At 44.3% G+C, this 20589-nt stretch overlaps 1 protein-coding gene across 3 annotated transcripts in view; it reads right to left on the reverse strand.

The window, feature by feature from the left end:
* TBXAS1 (thromboxane A synthase 1) overlaps positions 1–20589 on the reverse strand; it is a 337857-nt gene that overhangs the window by 125193 nt on the left and 192075 nt on the right. For all 3 annotated transcript variants that reach the window (XM_054033509.1, XM_054033517.1, XM_054033501.1), the window contains 3 exons: positions 9963–10051; positions 4895–5043; positions 2373–2503 (listed from right to left, as the gene is read on the reverse strand). In XM_054033509.1, the coding sequence (XP_053889484.1) occupies positions 2373–2503; positions 4895–5043; positions 9963–10051 (369 nt within the window). The remainder of the gene's footprint in view (positions 1–2372; positions 2504–4894; positions 5044–9962; positions 10052–20589) is intronic.

A 20589-nucleotide genomic window follows, 5' to 3' on the forward strand; every position in this document is an offset into this window, starting at 1 on the left:
GCGATTATCTTCAAGCATTGTTTCATTTACTGATATAGCAATGGTGATAACAGGCTGACTTTGCTCATCATGTTATTTTTTAAGCCTTCCTTTCCTTTCCCATTTATTCTTCATGCATGTTAGTTGCAGGTGGGAGAAAAATGTGCTCCAGCTGAATCACTTAGTTGTTTTACAGTTTGTTCCAAATGATGTTTTTCAGCAAAAATTAAATAAACAAAATTTTAAAATGGAGGTGAAGAGGATAAAGATGCAAACAATGCAACATCTACGAATGGGGCGATTTAAAGGTCACCCACTGGACAAATGCAGCACCATGAGTTCTATAACATGGCTCATGGCTATCATCCTTAATACAGAGATGCAAACCAGAGTCTACAGATAAAAACCTGGCCTCACTGAAGTCAATGGCAAAACTCCCATTGACTTCAATGGGGTCAGGATTTCATGACAAGTCTTAACATTCAGTGTTCCAGCTGTAGTCTTTGCAGATCATATTTCCATATTGACATGAAGGGCAGCTGCATTCTTCTCCATTTTCTATATAAATTAGCATGAGGCTTTTTGGTTCCTGGAAAGTTATGAATGTTGCCTGTATCTGGCAAAATTGGGTGGCAACCTATTCATAAGAGTAAACATTTTCAGAAGTGCCTAAAGATTTTGGGTGCCTCTGTTTTTGGATGACCACCCTGAGACACTTAAAAGGCATTGAGGCACCAAACTCTACCGTCACTTTTCAAAGTCTTGGCCAAGTTCTTGAACAATAAGAACATTGTTACCAACATTTGTAAAAGTTACCATGGGACAATTTTTCAAAGTAGACAAGAGCCTGGGTGGAGGTAGAATTACAGCCAGCAGCAGGTTGTGTGAACAAATAAATAAATAACTAACCACTTACTACTAGACCTCCCAGAATTTGCAAATATACCCTGTCTTGCTATCCCTATAAGCTCCCCACTCTGCATGAATCTTTGAGCCAGCCCTCATCATATCTACAGCTAGATCAATAAGGAATCAGTCACTCAGGCTGTAGTCTGTGCTGGAAGTGGTGACTCTATAGGCAGATCAGCCACCCCACCCGTAAGCAAAAGCACCTATATGACAGCCTGAGACAGCAGCTATGCGCTTCATCTGCATGAGCCATGATTGTGGTAGGGCACACCTGGGGGTAGGGAAGAGTGAAAACAAAGAATGCGGGGGGTGGAGGGGAGAGGCATGCAGAGGCAGAGATGGACAGGAGGCTGATAGCTAGGGAGACAAGAGGGAGAAAGAGGAGGAATGGCTAGAGGAGAAAACGAGGAAAAGGAAAATAAGACAAAAGCATAGCAAACATAAGAATACAAGACAGAGCAGGAGCGATAGAGTCAAAAGGAGCATAGCACAAAACAAAATAGAAAATATCAATATCTCTGAACTCTGATCTGTGCTTTAAATTAATCTCTGATATACTGCCGAGTAGGCTGAAATCCATTATTTTCTCAAAGGTGGCATTGCAGATGTGGGGGTAGGCTGTTTGAGAGGGATGGTTGGGAGGATCTGTTGTTCTTGCATATGTCATAACCCCAAGCGTGGGGTGATGGATCTCAGAGTGATTTGTTTTCCTCCCATTCAATTGATGTCAAACCTGGATACTGGATAGGGCACCTCCTATATTTCAGAATTAACAGCTGGTTGGCGTGCATGCTCTGTCAAACTTTACAGCCAAATTAAGTTATATGGGAAAAAGAAGCTTGTTTCCTCCAAAATAGAAATCTTGTTTACATTCCTCATTTCTGTCTATAAATCTAGAATTAAGGGGTCAACGTATCTGTGAGCCTAAAATGGAGAGCCCATGTTGAAGAACAGTCCAAAAGGAAGAAAGCCTGAAGGGCTGTTATGTCAGACTGAGAACGGAGCTGTTTCTTTATTATAATGCCCAGTGTCTACACATACTCTACAATGCCACAGTATTAGATTAGAAGAGTCCCATATCTAGATGAAAAAGAAACTGTCTGAAAAGTGATGGGTGATAGCTGATTTAGTTGAAATAATAAATACTTCTTGGGTCTAGAAGCTGGGCTGGAAATCTCCTGAGATCAGGCCCCTTATGAGTACTTCATTGTTTTAAACAGGGCAGAAATACTAAGACAGATGCTTTTCTTGTATTTTAGTAGTTGTTCTCTTCTCCCCCGCCCCCTCTGCCATACACACACACACACACACACACACACACACAGAGGGGCAGAAGCATGTAAAAGTTAGACAAAAAACGTCACCAATATTATTTTGAACATTAAAATCAGGCTGAGTTTGCATTTTAGACCAAGGGGTGTGTGAGTTCTGATTTTATCCAAATACACTTGCCCATCCTTACATTTATTACAGAGATGCCTTACCTCATTTGCATCTTGTTGGTCTCTCAAGGCAATCATATTCTTAATGGCTTTGATAAAAAATCCATTCATCTCATCACGACTCTTGTTTGGCAAAATCCGGGACAGTGGGATCATTATGAATGGAAATGCAACTGTAAGAGATTATTAAAAGGAGAACACTGAAGTTAGATGTAGGAACACTTATCTCCCCCATCCCAACTTTATTTGGGCCCCCATTGAGTAGGCTGTTTTAATTTTATACCACTTATTTCTCTGATTTCATCCCTCCATTACAGACTGATATTGCATATCCTCCAGCCTCTTTTGGCTGGGAATCTCTTGTTAGTCACATGCCCTCTGAAGTTCGCCACAATTTGCAGTTTTATCCCACAGTACAAAAATTCAATGTGACCTCATAATGCTGGAGCATCATGGTGTAAAAAGGAGTTTTCCCCCCTCCCACCCCCAGATAATTAAATCTGAGATTTTTAATCCTACAAGCTAGCTTGGCAGGGTATGGAATATGCGGCCAGCACATCCCTCGGCCTGCGCCGCTTCCAGCAGCTCCCATTGGTCTGGAGCAGCGAACCACGGCCAGTGGGAGCCGCGAGCGGCCGAACCTGCGGATGCGGCAGGTAAACAAACCAGCTCGGCCCGCCAGGGACTTTCTCTAAACAAGCAGCGTCCCAAGTTTGGGAAACACTGATCTAGATGGATGGTAACCTATCTCCCATTTCCTGCTCCCTGTCCATGTATAGGAAACTGGTTGCCTACTTTACTCTTTCTACTACACACCCTTTTACAGAAGAGACCAAGGCAGAGGGAACCTGGAAGCAGGATGTCACTAAAACGTAACCGGGGCCCAAGGATGCACTCCTTCCCCTTAGTATTTATAATCAGTGACTAGAAACCTGAAGTATTGCACTTCAGTATAACTAAGCTGGCAGGTGAACCATTACCCACTAATCTATCAAACAGCTCCCTGTTTGGCTATCACAACAGTGCACCATGAGCCTCTTCAAGCAGCTTTACCAACACTAACTAATTGTCATAACACTCCTGTGAGATCAGCATGCAAGCCAAGAAGCTGTTGTGACTCAAACTGTGTGATGCACTAGTGGCAAGGATAATGCTGAAGACCAGCCTTCTCCATGCACACACCCCACATGATGCAGAAACTTACTTTCTTTAATGGAGGATTTGGCTCACTAAGACCTTATTGATACTGGCCCACTGAAGTCAATGTCAAAACTTCCATCAAGTTCAATGGGGCCAGGATTTCACACAAGGATTTTACAGATACACAATTCCCATTGGGGACAGCTCCATCGGTGACAATACTGGTGCAATCTGCAGTGCAGACAATGTTCAGATGTGCTCAGGAACTTTGTACCATCATGTTTTCTAACCCTACTCTGAGCAGGTCTAAATAACAAGATGGTAAAAAGGAATGAGTCCTGTCTACACTACAGCTTCTGCAATTATGTTTCCTAATTATCTAAGTATAGACAAGGCCTTAGTCACAATCAGCCTCAGCTGGACTAGAATTTATGACCTAAGGCTTTATATTCCATTACCAGTCCCATAATGCAGTCCCTATTTTTCACCTCAAAATAAATACATTCTTTTAATGGCCTCCTGTACCAGCATTTATCATCTTCATCCTTTACAGACACCAGCCAGACAGCTGCTGTTTAAATGATAATTTTAAGGACTTATGATATCAGGACACACTTATCCCCTCACCTCATACCCCTTCTGTATGATCTGATTTTGTTGGGGGTGGGCTTTTTATTCCTACCAAGTAAACAGAGGGCAGTCAAACTGCTCGAGCCAGGGCCGGTTCCAGACACCAGCGAAGGAAGCAGGTGCCTGGGATGGCCAATAGAAAGGGGCGGCACTCCGTCTGTTATTGGGGCGGCACGTCCGGTGGCGGGTCCTTCAGTCCCTCTCTTACTCTTCACCGGCACTTTGGCAGCAACTCCATCACTCCACTTCAGTTTTCGGCGGCAATGCGGCAGCAGGTCCTTCACTCCCTCTCTTCCTCTTTGGTGGCACTTCGGCGGCAGCTCAATCGGGTTTTTCCTTCTTTTCTTTTTTTTTTTTCTTCGCTTGGGGCGGCAAAAAAGCTGGAGCCGGCCCTGGCTCAAGCATGGGCCTTATTAAGAATCTGTCAGTAGTCCACGGACTGCACTTAATTCACATAACATGGATTACATTGCAGTGACTCAGTTTCACTATGAAAGTGTAGCTCACAGAGACTACAGGTCCCAGAAGACTTCCACTCAGATCAAGGTGAAGCATTGCCTTTTGGGACATGCAGTTCATAAGGAAATATGTTCACAATGAAGATGAGGGTGGATGCGGGCCACATTGTAGAAATCTACTGGGTGTATTTGGTGTATGGGCTGCACTGTGAATACCTCTAAATCAAAGCTTTCAGTATGTCTTCCTGCTCCCACTTCACAAGGTTTTGTGACTCAAGAATAATTTTTTTAAAATAAATATAAATAAATAAATAGACAAAGATGGGCTATACTTACTACTCAGAATTAGGATGGGCCTAAGCATTGAAAAGTCAAAGAATTTTTTGCAGTTCTTAACAAAGGTATCATCAGGATTCTTCTGAGAATCCACATGGGTACCGAAAGCCACGCTAGCGACGACATCCAAGGTGAAGCAGCCATAACTCCTGCATTGAATTTAAGAACATGACCTCATTAGCTGCTTGTTTGCATCTCCATAGAATCACAGAAATGTAAGACTGGAATGGACCTCAATAGGTCATCTAGTCAAGTCCCCTACACTGAGGCAGAACTAAGTACTATCTAGACCATCTCTTGCAGGTGTTTGTCTAACCTGTTCTTAAAAGCCTCCAATGACAGAGACTCCACAGTAATTTGATCCAGTGTTTAACTACCCTTAAAGTTAGGAAGTTTTCCCAATGTCTAACCTAAATCTTCCATGAAGCAAAAGGTATAAATTGCAGTTTGTCCTATCCTCAGTAGATAAGGAGAACAATTTATCATCCTTTCCTTTATAACAACCTTTTAGGTACTTGAACAGTGTTATCATGTTCCCCCCTCAGTCTTCTCTTCTCCAGACTAAATAAAATCAATTTTTTAAATCTTTCCTTGCAGGTCATATTTTCTAGTCCCTTAATCATTTTTGTTGCTCTCCTCTGGACTTTCTAGAGTTTATCCACATCTTTCCCAGAGTGTGGGGCACAGAACTAGACACAGAGCTCCTGCTGAGGCCTTATCAGTGCTGAGTAGAGTGGAAGAATTGCTTACAACCCTCCTGCTAATACAGCCCATAATGTTCGCTTTTTCTTTTCCAACAGTATTATACTGTTGACTCATATTTAGTTTGTGGTGCACTATGACCCCCAGATCCTTTTCTGTAGGACTCCTTCCTAGGCAGTCATTTCCCATGTTATATTTGTGCAGTTGATTACTCCTTTCTAAGTATTGTACTTTAAATTTGTTCTTATTGAATTTCATCGTATTTATTTCAGACCATTTCTCCAGTTTGTCAAGATTATTTTTAATTATAATCTTGTCCTCCAAAGCACTTGCAACCCCTCCCAATTTGGTATTGTCCACAGACTTTATAAGTCTACTCTCTGTGCAGTTATCCATATTATTTATGAAGATATTGACTAGGATCTGACCCAGGGCAGTTCCCTGCAGGACCCCACTCAATATGACCTTCCAGCTTGACTGTGAACCGTAACTACTCTCTGAGTATGGTTTTCCAACCATTTCTACACCCAGTTTATAGCAAGTTTGTCTAGGCTGCATTTCCCTAGTTTGTTTATGAGAAGGTCATGTAAGACAGCATTAAAAGCCTTACTAACGTCAAGATATATCATATCTACTGTTTCCTCCCTATCCACAAGGCCTGTTACCCCTGTCAAAGAAGTATATTACATTGATTTGACGTGATTTGTTCTTGACAAATCCATGCTAACTATTACTTATCACCTTATTATATTCTAGGGGCTTACAACATTTATTGTTTGAATATTTGCACCATTATCTTTCTGGGTACTGAAGTCAAGCAAGCTGGTCTATAATTCCGTGGGTTGGCCATATTCCCCTTTGTATCAATAGGTACTATATTTGCCCTTTTCCAGTCCTCTGGGATCTCTCCTGTCCTCCAGGAGTTCTCAAAGATAATCATTAATGGCTCAGAGATCTCTTCAGACAGTTCCTTAAGTATTCTAGGATTTACTTCATCAAGCCCTGCCAACCTGAAGATATCTAACTTGTTTAAGTAATTCTTAACTTGTTCTCTCAATATCTGCTTCACAAATATCACATTATATCTTTTCCCCCTTTGTTTTTTAGATTTGGATCAATTTTCATTAGATTTGAGTTTCACCTACAGCAATTTTTTTCCTTATTCTTCTAACAACAAAGGCTAAGTGCTATTAATAATAGCAGCCTCCAGCCTCCACTAAAGTTCACGTGAGAAATTTTAATATTGTTTATATAACCCTTTTGGTCAGGAACTGTACTTCTAAATTATAAAAAGAAAAAAGTTTCTTTATAAATGGTTATAAATCAAATGCAATATGTCAGGGGTTCACAAACAACTATCAAATTATCCACGGTCACAGCCCCCATGTCATCTTATGAAAGACTAGTTTGATTCTAGGTATCAGATTCTCTGGTGCTTTGACCATGAAAAAGCTGCCTCTTTAGCTCAAAAGCAGATCCCTATCTGTGAGAATGTTCCTTATAGCCCTGCCAATAATTTCTATCCATACATTGTACAGCAGCATTTCTCAAACTGTGGTCGATGGACCACTGATGGTTTGCACATCATCAGGGACTGAAGGGAGCCACAAAGGAACACAAGGACATTGCTGAGAAACTAAATTATTTCTTTGCATCAGTCTTCACTGCAGAGGATATTGGGGAGATACCTACCCTGGACCTGCTCTTTCCTGCTAATAAAGATGAGGTACTATCAGAGATTAAGGTGTCAGAAGAAGAGGTATTGGAACAAAATGATAATTTAAAAAGCAACAGATAGTATACCTTCAAGGATTCTGAAGTTCATCTAAAAAATGACAGCGCAGAATTAAAGGGGGTTCAGAGGAGAGCGATGAGAATGATTACGGGCATGGGAAAACTATCATATGAAGAGAGATTGCAGAGACTGGGATTGTTTACCTTAGAGAGAAGATGAATAAGAGAGGATATGATACAAGTATATAAAATAACTATATACTTGTATATGAAATAGTCTGGAGAAGGTAGATCGGGAGCTTCTGTTCTCCCTGTCTCAACATAAGAACAATGGGACAGTCAATTTAATTAAAAGCTGGAAAATTCAAAACCGATAAAAGGAAATCCTTTTTCACTTAATTAGCCTGTGGAACTCATTGCTACAGGAAGTTACTGAGGTCAAGAATTTTGCAAGATTCAAAAAGGAATTGGACATTAATATGGATAACAAGAATAACCAGAGTTATAATAGTTAATGCCAACAAAAATTTTGAAAGGGATATTCAACCTCATACTTCAGGGTTTATGCCAATCTCTGACTATTTAGAGATGAGGATGAGAACTAAAGTTGAGGCAAATTATCCTACAACTGCCTATCTTGGGGTTCCTTGCCAGCTTTTGGTGCTGGCACTGTCAGAGACAGGATACTGGACTAGATGGGTCTGATCCTGTATGGCAGTTCCTGTGTTCATATGTTTCTAAGTGAATGTTTCTATTCATAAGTGAATAAGGAAAAGTTATTTACTTGTTCCCATAATATAAGAACTAGGGGGCACCAAATCAAATTAATGGGCAGCAGGTTTAAAACATATAAAAGGAAGTTCTTCTTCACACAGCGCACAGTCAACCTGTGGAACTCCTTGCCTGAGGAGATTGTGAAGGCTAGGACAATAACAGGGTTTAAAAGAGAACTAGATAAATTCATGGAGGTTAGGTCCATTAATGGCTATTAGCCAGGATGCGTAAGGAATGGTGTCCGTAGCCTCTGTTTGTCAGAGGGTGGAGATGGATGGCAGGCGAGAGATCATTTGATCATTTCCTGTTCGGTTCACTCCCTCTGGAGCACCTGGCATTGGCCACTGTCGGTAGACAGGATACTGGGCTGGATGGACCTTTGATCTGACCCAGTATGGCCATTCTTATCAGTGGCATAGCCAGGGTTGCAGCCGAGGAGGAGCGGTGGAGAAAAAAAGTGCCGGTCCTTCGGTGGCATTTCGGCGGCCCTGCGCATGCGCCGAAATGCCGCCGAAAGACAGAGCAGCGCATGCGCAGGGCCGCCCCACTTCCCCATCCGGAGCGCTTTCCGGGGCACCGAGACCCCCGGCCACGCTCTCAGGGCCAGAGTCCCGGCCGGAGCGCCGAGAGCCCGCGGCCCTGCTGCACCGGCCGGAGCGCCGGGAGCCCGTAGCCCCGTTCCGCCGGTCGCCCGGAGCGCCAGGAGGTGGGAGTCAGCTGGCCAGCCCGCGAAATAAAGAAAAGAAAAACCCAGAAGCAGCTGTGGAGGAGGGGGGGTGCCCAGGTGGGCGGCGGGGGTCAGTGCACCGCTGCTGTTGCTACTCACTTCATCAACAACAAAAGAAGTTTCCTCCCCCAACTGGAACTCGTTCATCTTTCCTCCGGCTCGGACCGCAGCCGCTCACACCGCCAGCCTGTAGCGAACGCCCCGTCCCCGTCCCCTGATAACTCCTCCGCCATTATCAGGGGACGGGGCATTCGCTACAGGCTGGCGGGGTGAGCGGCTGCGGTCTGAGCCAGAGGAAAGATGGACGAGTTCCAGTCGGGGGAGGAGACTTCTTTTGTTGTTGATGAAGTGAGTAGCAAGAGGGAGGAGACAGCGGAAGGACCCATAAGTGGCGCCGAGTAAGTATGAAAATTAAAAAGGCGCCACTTTTGGGGAATGTGGTCAGGGGAAGCAGCCGCTTCACCTGAACCCCCCTAGCTGCGCTACTGATTCTTATGTTCTAGTGGACTACAGGGAGCTGATTGGACACAGACTGAAGTATCTCTCCTTTTTGTTTTCAGCTGTTACACTTCATTAAAAGATAGCTACAAATACCTTAGATACTTTCCTAAAATTACTTTTCCAAATAAGCAATTGCTGCCACAGGGATGTAGGGTACGTGTACACTGCAAAGAAAAACCCACGGCTCTGCGTCTTGGAGACCAGGTCAATTGACATGGGCTTCTGAGGTTCTGTTGTAGGGCTAAAAATAGCAGTGGATTCATTCCTGCTTGGGAGGGCTCCAAGACCATCAGCCCTCACCAGGTTTCAGAACCAGGGCTCCAGCCCAAGTGGGAACATCTATGCTGCTATTATTAGCCCCGCAGCCTGAGACCTGCGAGTCTGAGCCTGATTGACCCGGGTTCCGAGACTCAGCACCCTGGTGTTTTATTTGCAGCATAGACATACCTTTAGAGTGATAATGACTATAAAGGAGAGGTGTCTCATCAGACACACCCCAGCATTAAGCTGTGATCCACCCTCCGAAAAAGACTGAGAACTCCTTTTGTAAAGTAAGTGTGTATTTAGGGGAAGCGTGACTATTCAAGTATTTTGAAAAGGTGGTTCTCATTTGTAGTGTGGTGAATATACCTTTGGATATCAAAAGCCTTGCCAGAATCTGCATACACCTTCAAGTTACTCAGCAGGACATCACATGCTTGGTTTATTAGTGGAGTCATCTGAAAAGGAACACAAATGGCATAATGAAAAACCTCAATAATTTCCTCTATATTAGTTACAAACAGTAGATGGTACAGTGCTCACGAGATCTTCTGTATCAGTGCATGAGTAATTTTTTCTGAGGAAGAAGGAATCTTGGAGGGGGGGTGGACAGACACCCCTTGTTTCTCAGGGCTAGTCTACACACTAGAAGCGCTACAGCTGCGCCAGTGCAGCACGTCTAGTAAAGATGCTCTATGTTGACTGGAGAGAGCTCTCCCATGAGCATAATAAAACCACCTCCACGAGAGGCGGTAGCTATGTCAGCGGGGGAAGCTCTCCCGTCGACATGGCTGTCCACACCGGTGCTAAGATCGGTGTAACTGACGTCACTCTGGGGGTGGCTCATTCACACCCTGGAGCAACATAAGTTATACTGACATAAGTGGCAGTGTGTACAAGCTCTCAGTTCTGACCACAAAGAATATGCCAGCTCCACCCGCTGGCTGCTGCACAGCCTAAACGCAAGCCAGGAAATCCTGACTGAATGTCCAGAGAAGTTGGGTTCCTGTCTAACTCTGGTTACACTTTAGACTGCTATCAAACAAAGACACACCACCTCTTTTCTCCATTATGCCCCAACCCAATATAGATGGTGACTTACAATGACCAGTGTGTACGGTACATTCAAAATGAGATGGTACAGTCTCAAGGACAGGGAACATACCTTCTTTATAACTGCAATCCTAAAAAAAGGGATCAGCATGTATAGACCCTTACTTCTGTGTAGAATCCTGTTGAAGGCAGTGAGTTTTGCAGATCTGAAGACTGTTAGCAAAGCACCATATAAATGCCTGGTGTTATAGTCCACTACAGTGTGCAGAGACCAGTATTATCACTACATGGGGAAAAGGTTCTTGGGAACAGCAATTGCCACTACATGGATATGCACATGGTTAATGCCCCTCAAAATACTCTGCTAACAGTCCTTTGCAGGTGATGACACATGATGGTCAAGAGTGGATCTGACCATTAGACTCCAATCACAATTATGTTCCATGGGTGGCTTGACTACTTGGGTTAGTGCACAGCCTGTGATCTGAGTGGTTTCCGAGTAGCAGCCGTGTTAGTCTGTATCCGCAAAAAGAACAGGCCATCATGTGCCAGCACTGCCCCTCTGCCATGTACGTTGGCCAAACCGGACAGTCTCTACGCAAAAGAATTAATGGACACAAATCTGACATCAGGAATCATAATACTCAAAAACCAGTGGGAGAACACTTTAACCTGTCTGGCCATTCAATGACAGACCTGCAGATGGCTATCTTACAACAGAAAAACTTCAAAAACAGACTCCAACGAGAGACTGCTGAGCTGGAATTGATATGCAAACTAGATACAATCAACTCAGGATTGAATAAGGACTGGGAATGGCTGAGCCATTACAGACATTGAATCTATCTCCCCTTGTAAATATTCTCACACTTGTTATCAAACTGTCTGTACTGGGCTAGCTTGATTATCACTTCAAAAAAAAATTTTTCTCTTACTTAATTGGCCTCTCAGAGTTGGTAAGACAACCTCCCACCTGTTCATGCTCTCTGTATGTGTGTATATATATCCCCTCAATATATGTTTCACTCTATATGCATCCGAAGAAGTGGGCAGTAGCCCACGAAAGCTTATGCTCTAATAAATTTGTTAGTCTCTAAGGTGCCACAAGTACTCCTGTTCTTTTTGTGATCTGAGTGTATCCCGTGGCAGCACTGTCTGCTATGTCCTTTTCTTCACAGGGACTGTGAATTGTACTTCTCTATAATCCATGATTTGCTACCTCATTGTATCCCCAGTGACTATTATATGCACCCATTGGAATACAAACTGCCTAGATTGGCAGCCACATACACCCGCAAGCTCCACACCCTCCTTGCCTTCCTATCCAGGTATTCTGCATGGATGTGAACCAGCATGATAAGAGCAAACAGGCTTGTGCTACTCCTGTGGCACTCTTACCAAAAAATGACTTATTGCATCCTCTTGCTACATCAACAGAGCAATGTGGGCTGCCCATCCAAGTTCATGGTTGCTTGGCACCTCTGCCTTCGCGAAACTGGCATAACACTTTGTACACAGGCACAGTGCCATCTGAACACATGGTCCGTAGTACAAACAGCCAAGAGATCAGTGGATGAGCAACCAATATGTTTACTGAAGGCAACATTCCGAGTTAGGAATATTGTTAGTCACTTGAGCTTCCATTCCTATACTTAAAGGAACAGGACATTACTATTTCAGCTCAAAACTGGATTGATTTGGGCCTCATACTAGAAATCTCATAATGTGAATTCTGATGAAGCCAGATTGGTATTCTGCAAAAGTAGCTGAGATGGTAGGGAAGTTATAGTGCAATCTCCTTTCCCCCTTGGCTTCCCCAGGCCAGGAAAGTCCCCTGCAAAGAGGTTCTTCTCAAATGGTTCAATGAAATTAACAGAAATCCGTTAAACAGGTTGAAATGGTGTGAAATGTTGTTTTGTAACCGCTGGGTTAAACCCTTCCAAATAACAGAATCATTTAAGGAGAACAAAACAAAAATCAGTATTTTAAACAGGTATGATTATTAAACATATGGTGATCATTATATATTTTCTTTTAATTGCCTTATTTTCTCCTTCATTCCTCATCACCAGATATGCAGCCACCCAGCCAGTTGTTATAGCTTTCCAACAGCTGATGGGATGGGGGTGGAGAGGGTTACTCTTGTGGTGGACAAGGCAGCTCACTCTATTGCTCGGAATTTCTATACTCTGCCAGCCCTTGAAATCTCTGAATATTGTTGCACTTTATTTCTACCCATACGATTTTTTTGTTGGCCAATCTACCTGGGGAAATGGAAGTTAACAAGGATTTGATTTGTTGTGAATGTGTGCAGGCATTGTTAAAGGGTAGGGATACATTGACAAGACAATTATTTGCATAAGAAGACTATGCAGGATATATATTTAACTATTTTTCTTGCCGGGGGGAGGAGGCATAAATAACTTAATGATAAATACATAAAAAGACCACAGGCTGACACATTTATTGGTTCATGAGCAATTTAAGCCCTTTGTTTAATCATCAAAAAAAAAAAAATAGTGGTGGTGGGGGAAAAGAAATTACAGAAAACTTTTAAAAAAATACAGTACAGTAATAAACAAACTCAGCAGCTATGCCCTGGAGACCACTACCTTACTACACATTGTCATTTGCCAATCAGAATGCAAGAGCTCCACAACCTATGATTTTCTGTTAAGTAAATGAACTCCAGCTGCTGTACATTCTGACTGGCTGGTAGTAACATAATGGAGTAAAACTGAAACAGTATGTTCCTTGTAAATATTTGATCTGCCAGTTATCTAATGGCAAGAGTATCTCAGTGTCCAGATTTATTTCTATCTGCCAAAGGAGAGTGCTTGGGGTTGGGTTTTTTTTGTTGCCAGGGGCTTCCTTGCGTAATCTTGCCAATATATGGCCTGGCACAGAACAGTTAGTTTCTGGCACTATGTATACACAGTACACTGGCGTGTTTACTTTGCTCAATAGCATCATAGTCACACTCCTCTGAGTAACCACATTTCTGAATATTTAATTTTATCTGCCTTAATATTAGCCCCCACAATATGCCATAGAAAGACACGTTCCCTGCCACACAGAGCTTACACTCAAAAGTGTCATGAGCGATGAACAACGTATGAGCAAAATATTCAAGGTGATATTGTTTCCGTATCAGATTACTTTTTTAAACAGTGTTTTATTTTCCCCAACCCCGCTTTACCAACCATCGCTGGTGGGTGGAACAAAACCAATCACCCAGTCAGATGGTGCCCATTTTAATGGGAGTGTCTGGAGATCATCCACTGATGTTCTCTAGGGGCAAAGGGAAGGGCTTGCATGGTATGTTTCCCTTTGCAATCATTGGCAGCTCCTGCTGCTTACTCTTGCTCGCTATCACAGAGGCTGGTGGATGGAGGTTCCTTCCTCAAGATGATAGACAAACACAGTGTTAAACAGGGTTAAGGAGTACTAAACTCCCAACTTGATTCATGGGGATGGGTCTACACTCTGCAGGACTCACTGAACATCCTTTCCACCCTAAGCGATTATTATTTCCTAACTATATCATGTCATGTTAACAATTTTCCATAATAACGATCTCAGCCTGCAGCAAAACTGGTTAACCAATTGTCTGCTGCTACAGCATTAAAACCTCACCTTTATATATTAAAAATAATAATTAAAATAGCAATAAGATTGTGTATGTTCATCAATAATAATCATTCAGATTTTCATACTGTATTGCACAAGAGCAGGCATCACTATCATACAGCACTGTGACAGCATGATATGGGCTGGAGAACAGTAATTCATGGATTATAAAAACAGAAATGACTGCCGCGATTATCTAGTCTGACTTCCTGCAAAACAGGTCATAGGACTTCCCTGAATTAATTCCTGTTTGGATTAGAACATATATAGAGCCTGGGTAACCTTAATTTAGCCCCCTTCTGCTTATCCATTATGATACAGTCTTTAATTATATGATCATATGCTCTTTTTTTTTCCACAGGAGACAGGGGCAGCTCTAGCTTTTTTGCCGCCCCAAGCACGGCAGGCAGGCTGCCTTAGACGGCATGCCTGAGGGAGGTCCCCGGTACCATGGATTCGGCGGCATGCCTGCGGGAGGTCCGCCAGTCCCGCGGCTTCAGCATACCCACCGCCGAATTGCCGCTGAATCTGCGGGACTGGCAGACCTCCCGCAGGCAAGCCGCCGAAGGCGGCCTGACTGCCCCCTCGCAGGGACTGACAGGGCATCCCCCGCGACTTGCCATCCCAGGCACGTGCTTGGAGCGCTGGTGCCTGGAGCCGCTGCTGACAGGAGATTTTAGGTGCAAAGCTCCAGCAAGTCTCTACTAAGCACATGCGAACTGTGGCTTGTAACTCCACCAAATCTGAATGGATTTTTCCAGGGACAGAAAAAGGCACATCTCTGAAACAAAGGCCACCTCTTTTTGAAATTTCAAGCCCTGCTTCAAAGCATGGGGGCTCCATAGAGTCTCAAAAAATGTTGCCAGAATTTTTAACATGGGGAAAAACACCTATTTTCCCCTCACCTTTATCTTCAAGAACACAGACATCTGTGCTCAAGTTTTCAACAACAAAAAAAATTCAAGCTGAAACAAACACCCAGCATATGAAATTATATCCTGAATGGTTAAAATTTGGGAAAGTTATAAGCAACTGAAATCAGGGCCTTTAAACGGGAAGTTTGGGGCACCCTTAATAATAAACGATGCTACCAGCTCGCCTATTAGGTCTATAGATAGATGGTACAATGTGCCCAATACATATACACACAAATACTACACCAAAAATACTATATTGAAAGAATGTTACTAAGGTTGCAAAGCCAAGCATTCAAAAGTAGGAAATGCCAGAATTAAGGCCTGTGCAACCTTAATTCTACCTGCACATGAATTATGACACAGTGTTTAATTAAATTATTACATACCATTTGTTCTACAGACTTCCTGCCTCATTCAATGCACAGGATGAACTGTGTGCAGTCAATCAGACAGCTGTTAATATTTCTTTTTATCCTCATTATTCATGTGCCGATCTAGCAAAGCACAGGTGTTTAAGTACTTTGCTGGATTGGGGCCTCAATGCGTGACCCCATGCCTTAATCTCTCTCTCTCTCTCTCTCTCTCTCTCTCCCACCACACACACACTTTATATATTCAATGGAGGGGGAAGTGCAGGACTAAACCCAGCGATTATGCCCTGTTGACACTTTTTTTTTTGGCTTGACATACAGTTGGTCTAACTTGCTAGGCAGGGTCCCTGCCCTGGTATTGGTGGTCTCACGGAACATGAGAACATTTGGCACCATCTAGGGACTAAGGGCCTAATCCAAAATCCACTGAAGTAAATGGGGCACTTTCCATTAACTTTGAAGGGCATTGGATCAGACCCACAGTGAGAAGCCCTGTGTGAGGAGGGGGAGAAGAGAACTACAAGCTCATGAAGAACTGGTGCTGGAACATTAGGAGCAGGTAGATAAGGCAGCAGTTGCACCAGTAATGGAGAGCCCACTCTGGGGACTCCATCTCCCAATCCTGGTGACAAGTAGGCAGGATATGAAGAGCCCCCGCCAGTCCAGATGACGCAAGAAACAGGAGTTTACGAGAGGCCAGGGAAAAAAGAAGGAAGAGAAATTGCGGTTGACAGCATATAAGAGTCAAGAAAGATCATTTGAGGGGTGGGGACTCATGCCAGTGTTCATGACTCCCATACTCAAGCACTAGGGAAGACAAAAAGCAACTGCATCTCTTCATTTGCAGTTAACTGATCAGACCCCAGTGAAGGGTCTAACATTGGGGCAGAAGGGACACTGAGGGTCCCACCCCACAAATAATCTTCTTTGACTCATATATGCTAGGGTTACCATATTTCAGCAAGCAAAAAAGAGGACGGGAGGAGCCCCGCCCTAGCCCCGCCCCTGCCCCTCCCACTTCCCGTCCCCCCAGAACCCCCAACCCTCCCCCCGTTCCTTGTCCCCTGACTGCCCCCTCCTGGGACCCCTGCTCCTAACTGCCCCCAGGACTCCACTCCCTATCTAAGCCTCCCTGCCTCTTGTCCCCTGACTGCCCCAACCCTTATCCACACCCCCACCCCCAGACAGACCCCTGGGACTCCCACGCCCCATCCAACCACTCCCCACCCCCTGACAGCCCCCCCCCCAGAACTCCCAACCCATCTAAACCCCTCTGCTCCCTGTCCCCTGACTGCTCCGATCCCTCTCCGCACTCCTGCCCCCTGACAGCCCCCCCGAGAACTCCCAACCCATCTAAACCCCTCTGCTCCCTGTCCCCTGACTGCTCCGATCCCTCTCCCCACTCCTGCCCCCTGACAGCCCCCCCCCCAGAACTCCCAGCTCCCCACCCCCCCTGCTCCTTGTCCCCTGACTGCCCCCTCCTGGGACCCCTGCTCCTAACTGCCCTCCAGAACCCCACCCCCTACCTAAGACTCCCTGTTCCTTGTCCCCTAACTGCCCCCTCCTAAGACCCCCCCCCAACTGCCCCCCAGGACCCTACCCCCTACCTGTACCCTGACTGCCCAAAACTTTCTCCACTCCCCCCAAAAAGCCCCCCCCCCCCGTTTCTTGACTGCCCCCTCCAGAACCTCCCTGGCCCCCTTACCCTGCTGCTCAGAACAGGGTGTTGGGCTCTGTGCGAGCCGAGCCGGACACATGGCTGCGCTCCCCAGCACAACAAAACCCGGTCTCTGGCCCTGCACAGTGCTGCTGGACCGGGCTGCAGGGAAGAGCTGCCGGCTCAGAATGCAGGGCGGATCCGGCTCCTCTACAGCTGCTCTGGAGTCCGGCCCGGGACTTTCCTGCAGCCCTCCCAGCTGCTCGCTCTGCTCTGCCGGGGGAGGGGGGGAATCCCGGACATTTTGAGTGTTTTACAAATTCCCCCCGGACGCTATTTTTAGAACAAAAAGGAGGACATGTCCGGGTAAATCCGGACGAATGGTAACCCTAATATATGCAGTCACCCAAAATTTCTCTCCCTTTTAACTTCCCTTTATCGCAATTCTCTGTGTCATTCACTGTTGTTAACTCAGTGAAATAGCTTTTCCTAATGAAGGACCCGCATGTGGGACAACTGCTCCAGCTCCCCAAACTGCATAACACATATTGGCATATTTCAGGAAGGAGCCCTAAAACAGTAGCATTTTGCTGAAAAGCCCAGCAACCACGGCACAGTCCTGAGAGGCACTTTCCAAACATCTTTGACTCATGGAGAACTCAGGGGAGTTACCGAGCTACACCCAGAATTCTGACCCACAGCTGCCACTGTCAGACTCTTCTTTTTAGTTGGATCTGCTAGCTCCAAATATCTGAAATGGGCATGAGAGGGGTTTTAAATCATTGTTTGTACATCATCATCACAAGTTCTGCTTTGCAACTCTCTTTAGGTAGAAAAACAGCATTAACACAAGCTCCATTTCACAGATTGTTTAGAACAATGCTACACTGTGTTGCACACTTGAACTTTTTGTTTGAACGGGTGGCAATGGCCGAGAGGATTGCAGGTATACTGATAGGATATGGCAAGAGCACTGCAGCACAATCAGAATAAATAAAAATCAATAGAATTCTGCTGGTGTGGGCAGTAAAAGAGAGAAGAATTATTTATCAAGTCTGACAAGGGGTCCAGAACTGCAGGATCATCAGAAGTGTATTCTTTACTTTCATCAAGAAATGCTAAATAGGGCACCAAGATCACCACAGCATGAACAAACATCCTAACATCTTTTCTTGCTTTATTATATCATACCTGGAGAGAACTTTAAAAGAATCTTGGTGTAGCTATGATACTTCTAACACATCTTTTATCCAAGGACCTCAAAGCATGTGACTGACATCACTAATGAAGTAAGTCTTACAACAACCTCGTGAAGCAGGTATTATCATCCCCATTTTACAGAAGAGAAGACTGAGGCACAGAGCACTCACGTGCCTCTCTCAAGTTCATGCAGGAAGTCACTGGCAGAGCTGGGAAGAGAACCCAGATCTCCTGACTCCCAGTCTTGTGCTGTCTCTCCTAATCTGATTATTTATTACTCCTGGACAATCATAAAGGAAGATATGTGCCTCACCCCAAAGCATTTATAATCTAAGGCCTATCCTGCAATCAGATTTGCTGATAACTCCAATGGGGCTCCACATGAGTGCAGAGGTCCATGCAACACATCTGACTGATTCTCAGGCCTCGATCCTGCAATGTTCTTATACTGCATTTGTCATTACAATAGCTCAGTGGTTCACACTAACAAGCATTAAAACCTCCTCCAATGAGAGTGAGCTGTTTTACTAGTTTTACTAGCCTTTTGTGTTTATTAGAAAAAGAAAAAGAAAGGGGAGAAAAGACAGCATATGGAATTTCATAAAAACAACGTTCGAATAGCATTCAACTTTTAATGCAAACAAGTTAGGAGATTCAGGGTGAATGAGTTGTGGAAGCCGCATAGAAAATTTTGAAACACATTAGAAAAACAATTCTCCTAATATAGGCAGTACCGGCATGGTCACCTAACAATTAACAATGCTCAGCTTTGTTGAAATTTTCCATATTTGGTGTCTGCCTCTGGTTGACTTTTTCAGAATACCACAGAGTCAGGTGAAAACCCTCAGTGAATTTCTCAATCACACCACTCCCCTGGCTTTCTGGAAAAACAAGGTGAGGTGAGGGCCTTGTAGGTCTGTCAACCCAGGTCTCCCATCCAGACACAGAAAAACTGCCCCTAATGTAAAGTACTAGCTTTCTGCATGTGATGTTGTCCCCTAGTGACTAGCCCACAGAGTGAATAAGGAGCCTACTGTTACTACCAGCTCTGAAGCTGTAGCTCAAGTAGTAGAGGCCAGTGTTTTTAAAACTGAAGGACAAGGGTTCCTAGACCCAGTTCTCCAGGTGTGTGTGTAATTTATCTGGCAGCTGTGTTGGTTGTCTTCAGCACACAGGTTCATTAGAATATTGCCGTACTGCAGGCCTCAATCTCCCTGTTATCCTACAGCATTCAGGTAGATAATGGTTTGTTCAGAACGGAGCTGTAACCTATATTGCTCATGTGCAACTCCCAGCACTCGCTGAGGATTTTTGCAGCCTCTGTAAATGCTGTGGAAGAGCCTGTTAGCGCCCCAGGGAACCAGGGCATAGTAGAACACCAGGGGCCATGGTGATGCAAGTGCTCCAGAAAAAACTGTGAAAGGGGTTCATTTTCTTACTGCCAGGCAGGCCTGTGCTAAGGTCCCAATGATCTGAGAGAAGAGGTGGACAGGTTCCTGGAAAGAAGAACTATTCGTCAAGCAGCTGGCCATTTCCTGCCACTCCCACTCTTGGGATAGGACTGCAGGTGACAGACCCTGCAGGTGAAGCATCGTAACATGACAACGATATGGTGCAAACGCCATTAAAATGCAATACCACACTGAAGTGTTAGAGGCTAATGAACTCCAACCTATGATGTCTGGATTGAGCCTGGCAGAAATGAAAAAAGGTGCAGGAGGAAAAAAAATACAAGCAATTCGCCCAGACTCTTAGATGCCAAATTTTACATCAAAAGCAGCCAATTTGTAATTCCTTGAAAAACGGGTTTTATAATGGAAACACTAATAGGATTAACTATATAGAAAAGTTCTGAGCACCAGGCTTTGCTGTAGTATGGCCAATACTAAAAACTAGTATTTTGTGTTATTGCAGTACTTCAGAGGCTCTGTAGAAAGTACTAAAGGTGGGTGGCTTAAGAAAAGGGGAGATGGATACCAATGAATGAGTATTGATTTCCTTTGAGAAATTCTAGTATGACTACTACATTAAGCAGCGGAGAGAAGCGTGTGTGAGCGAGGAGTTAAATCATGTTAAACTGAAATCCCAGGACAGAATACCACTTTTGATTTAAAATGATATACAAGGATGAGGAGCATATACATTCAAAAGAGGTTATTTAATTTCAC

The sequence above is a fragment of the Malaclemys terrapin genome, chromosome 1 (assembly GCF_027887155.1).
Source record: "Malaclemys terrapin pileata isolate rMalTer1 chromosome 1, rMalTer1.hap1, whole genome shotgun sequence".
In the NCBI taxonomy this organism is placed as follows: domain Eukaryota; kingdom Metazoa; phylum Chordata; order Testudines; family Emydidae; genus Malaclemys; species Malaclemys terrapin.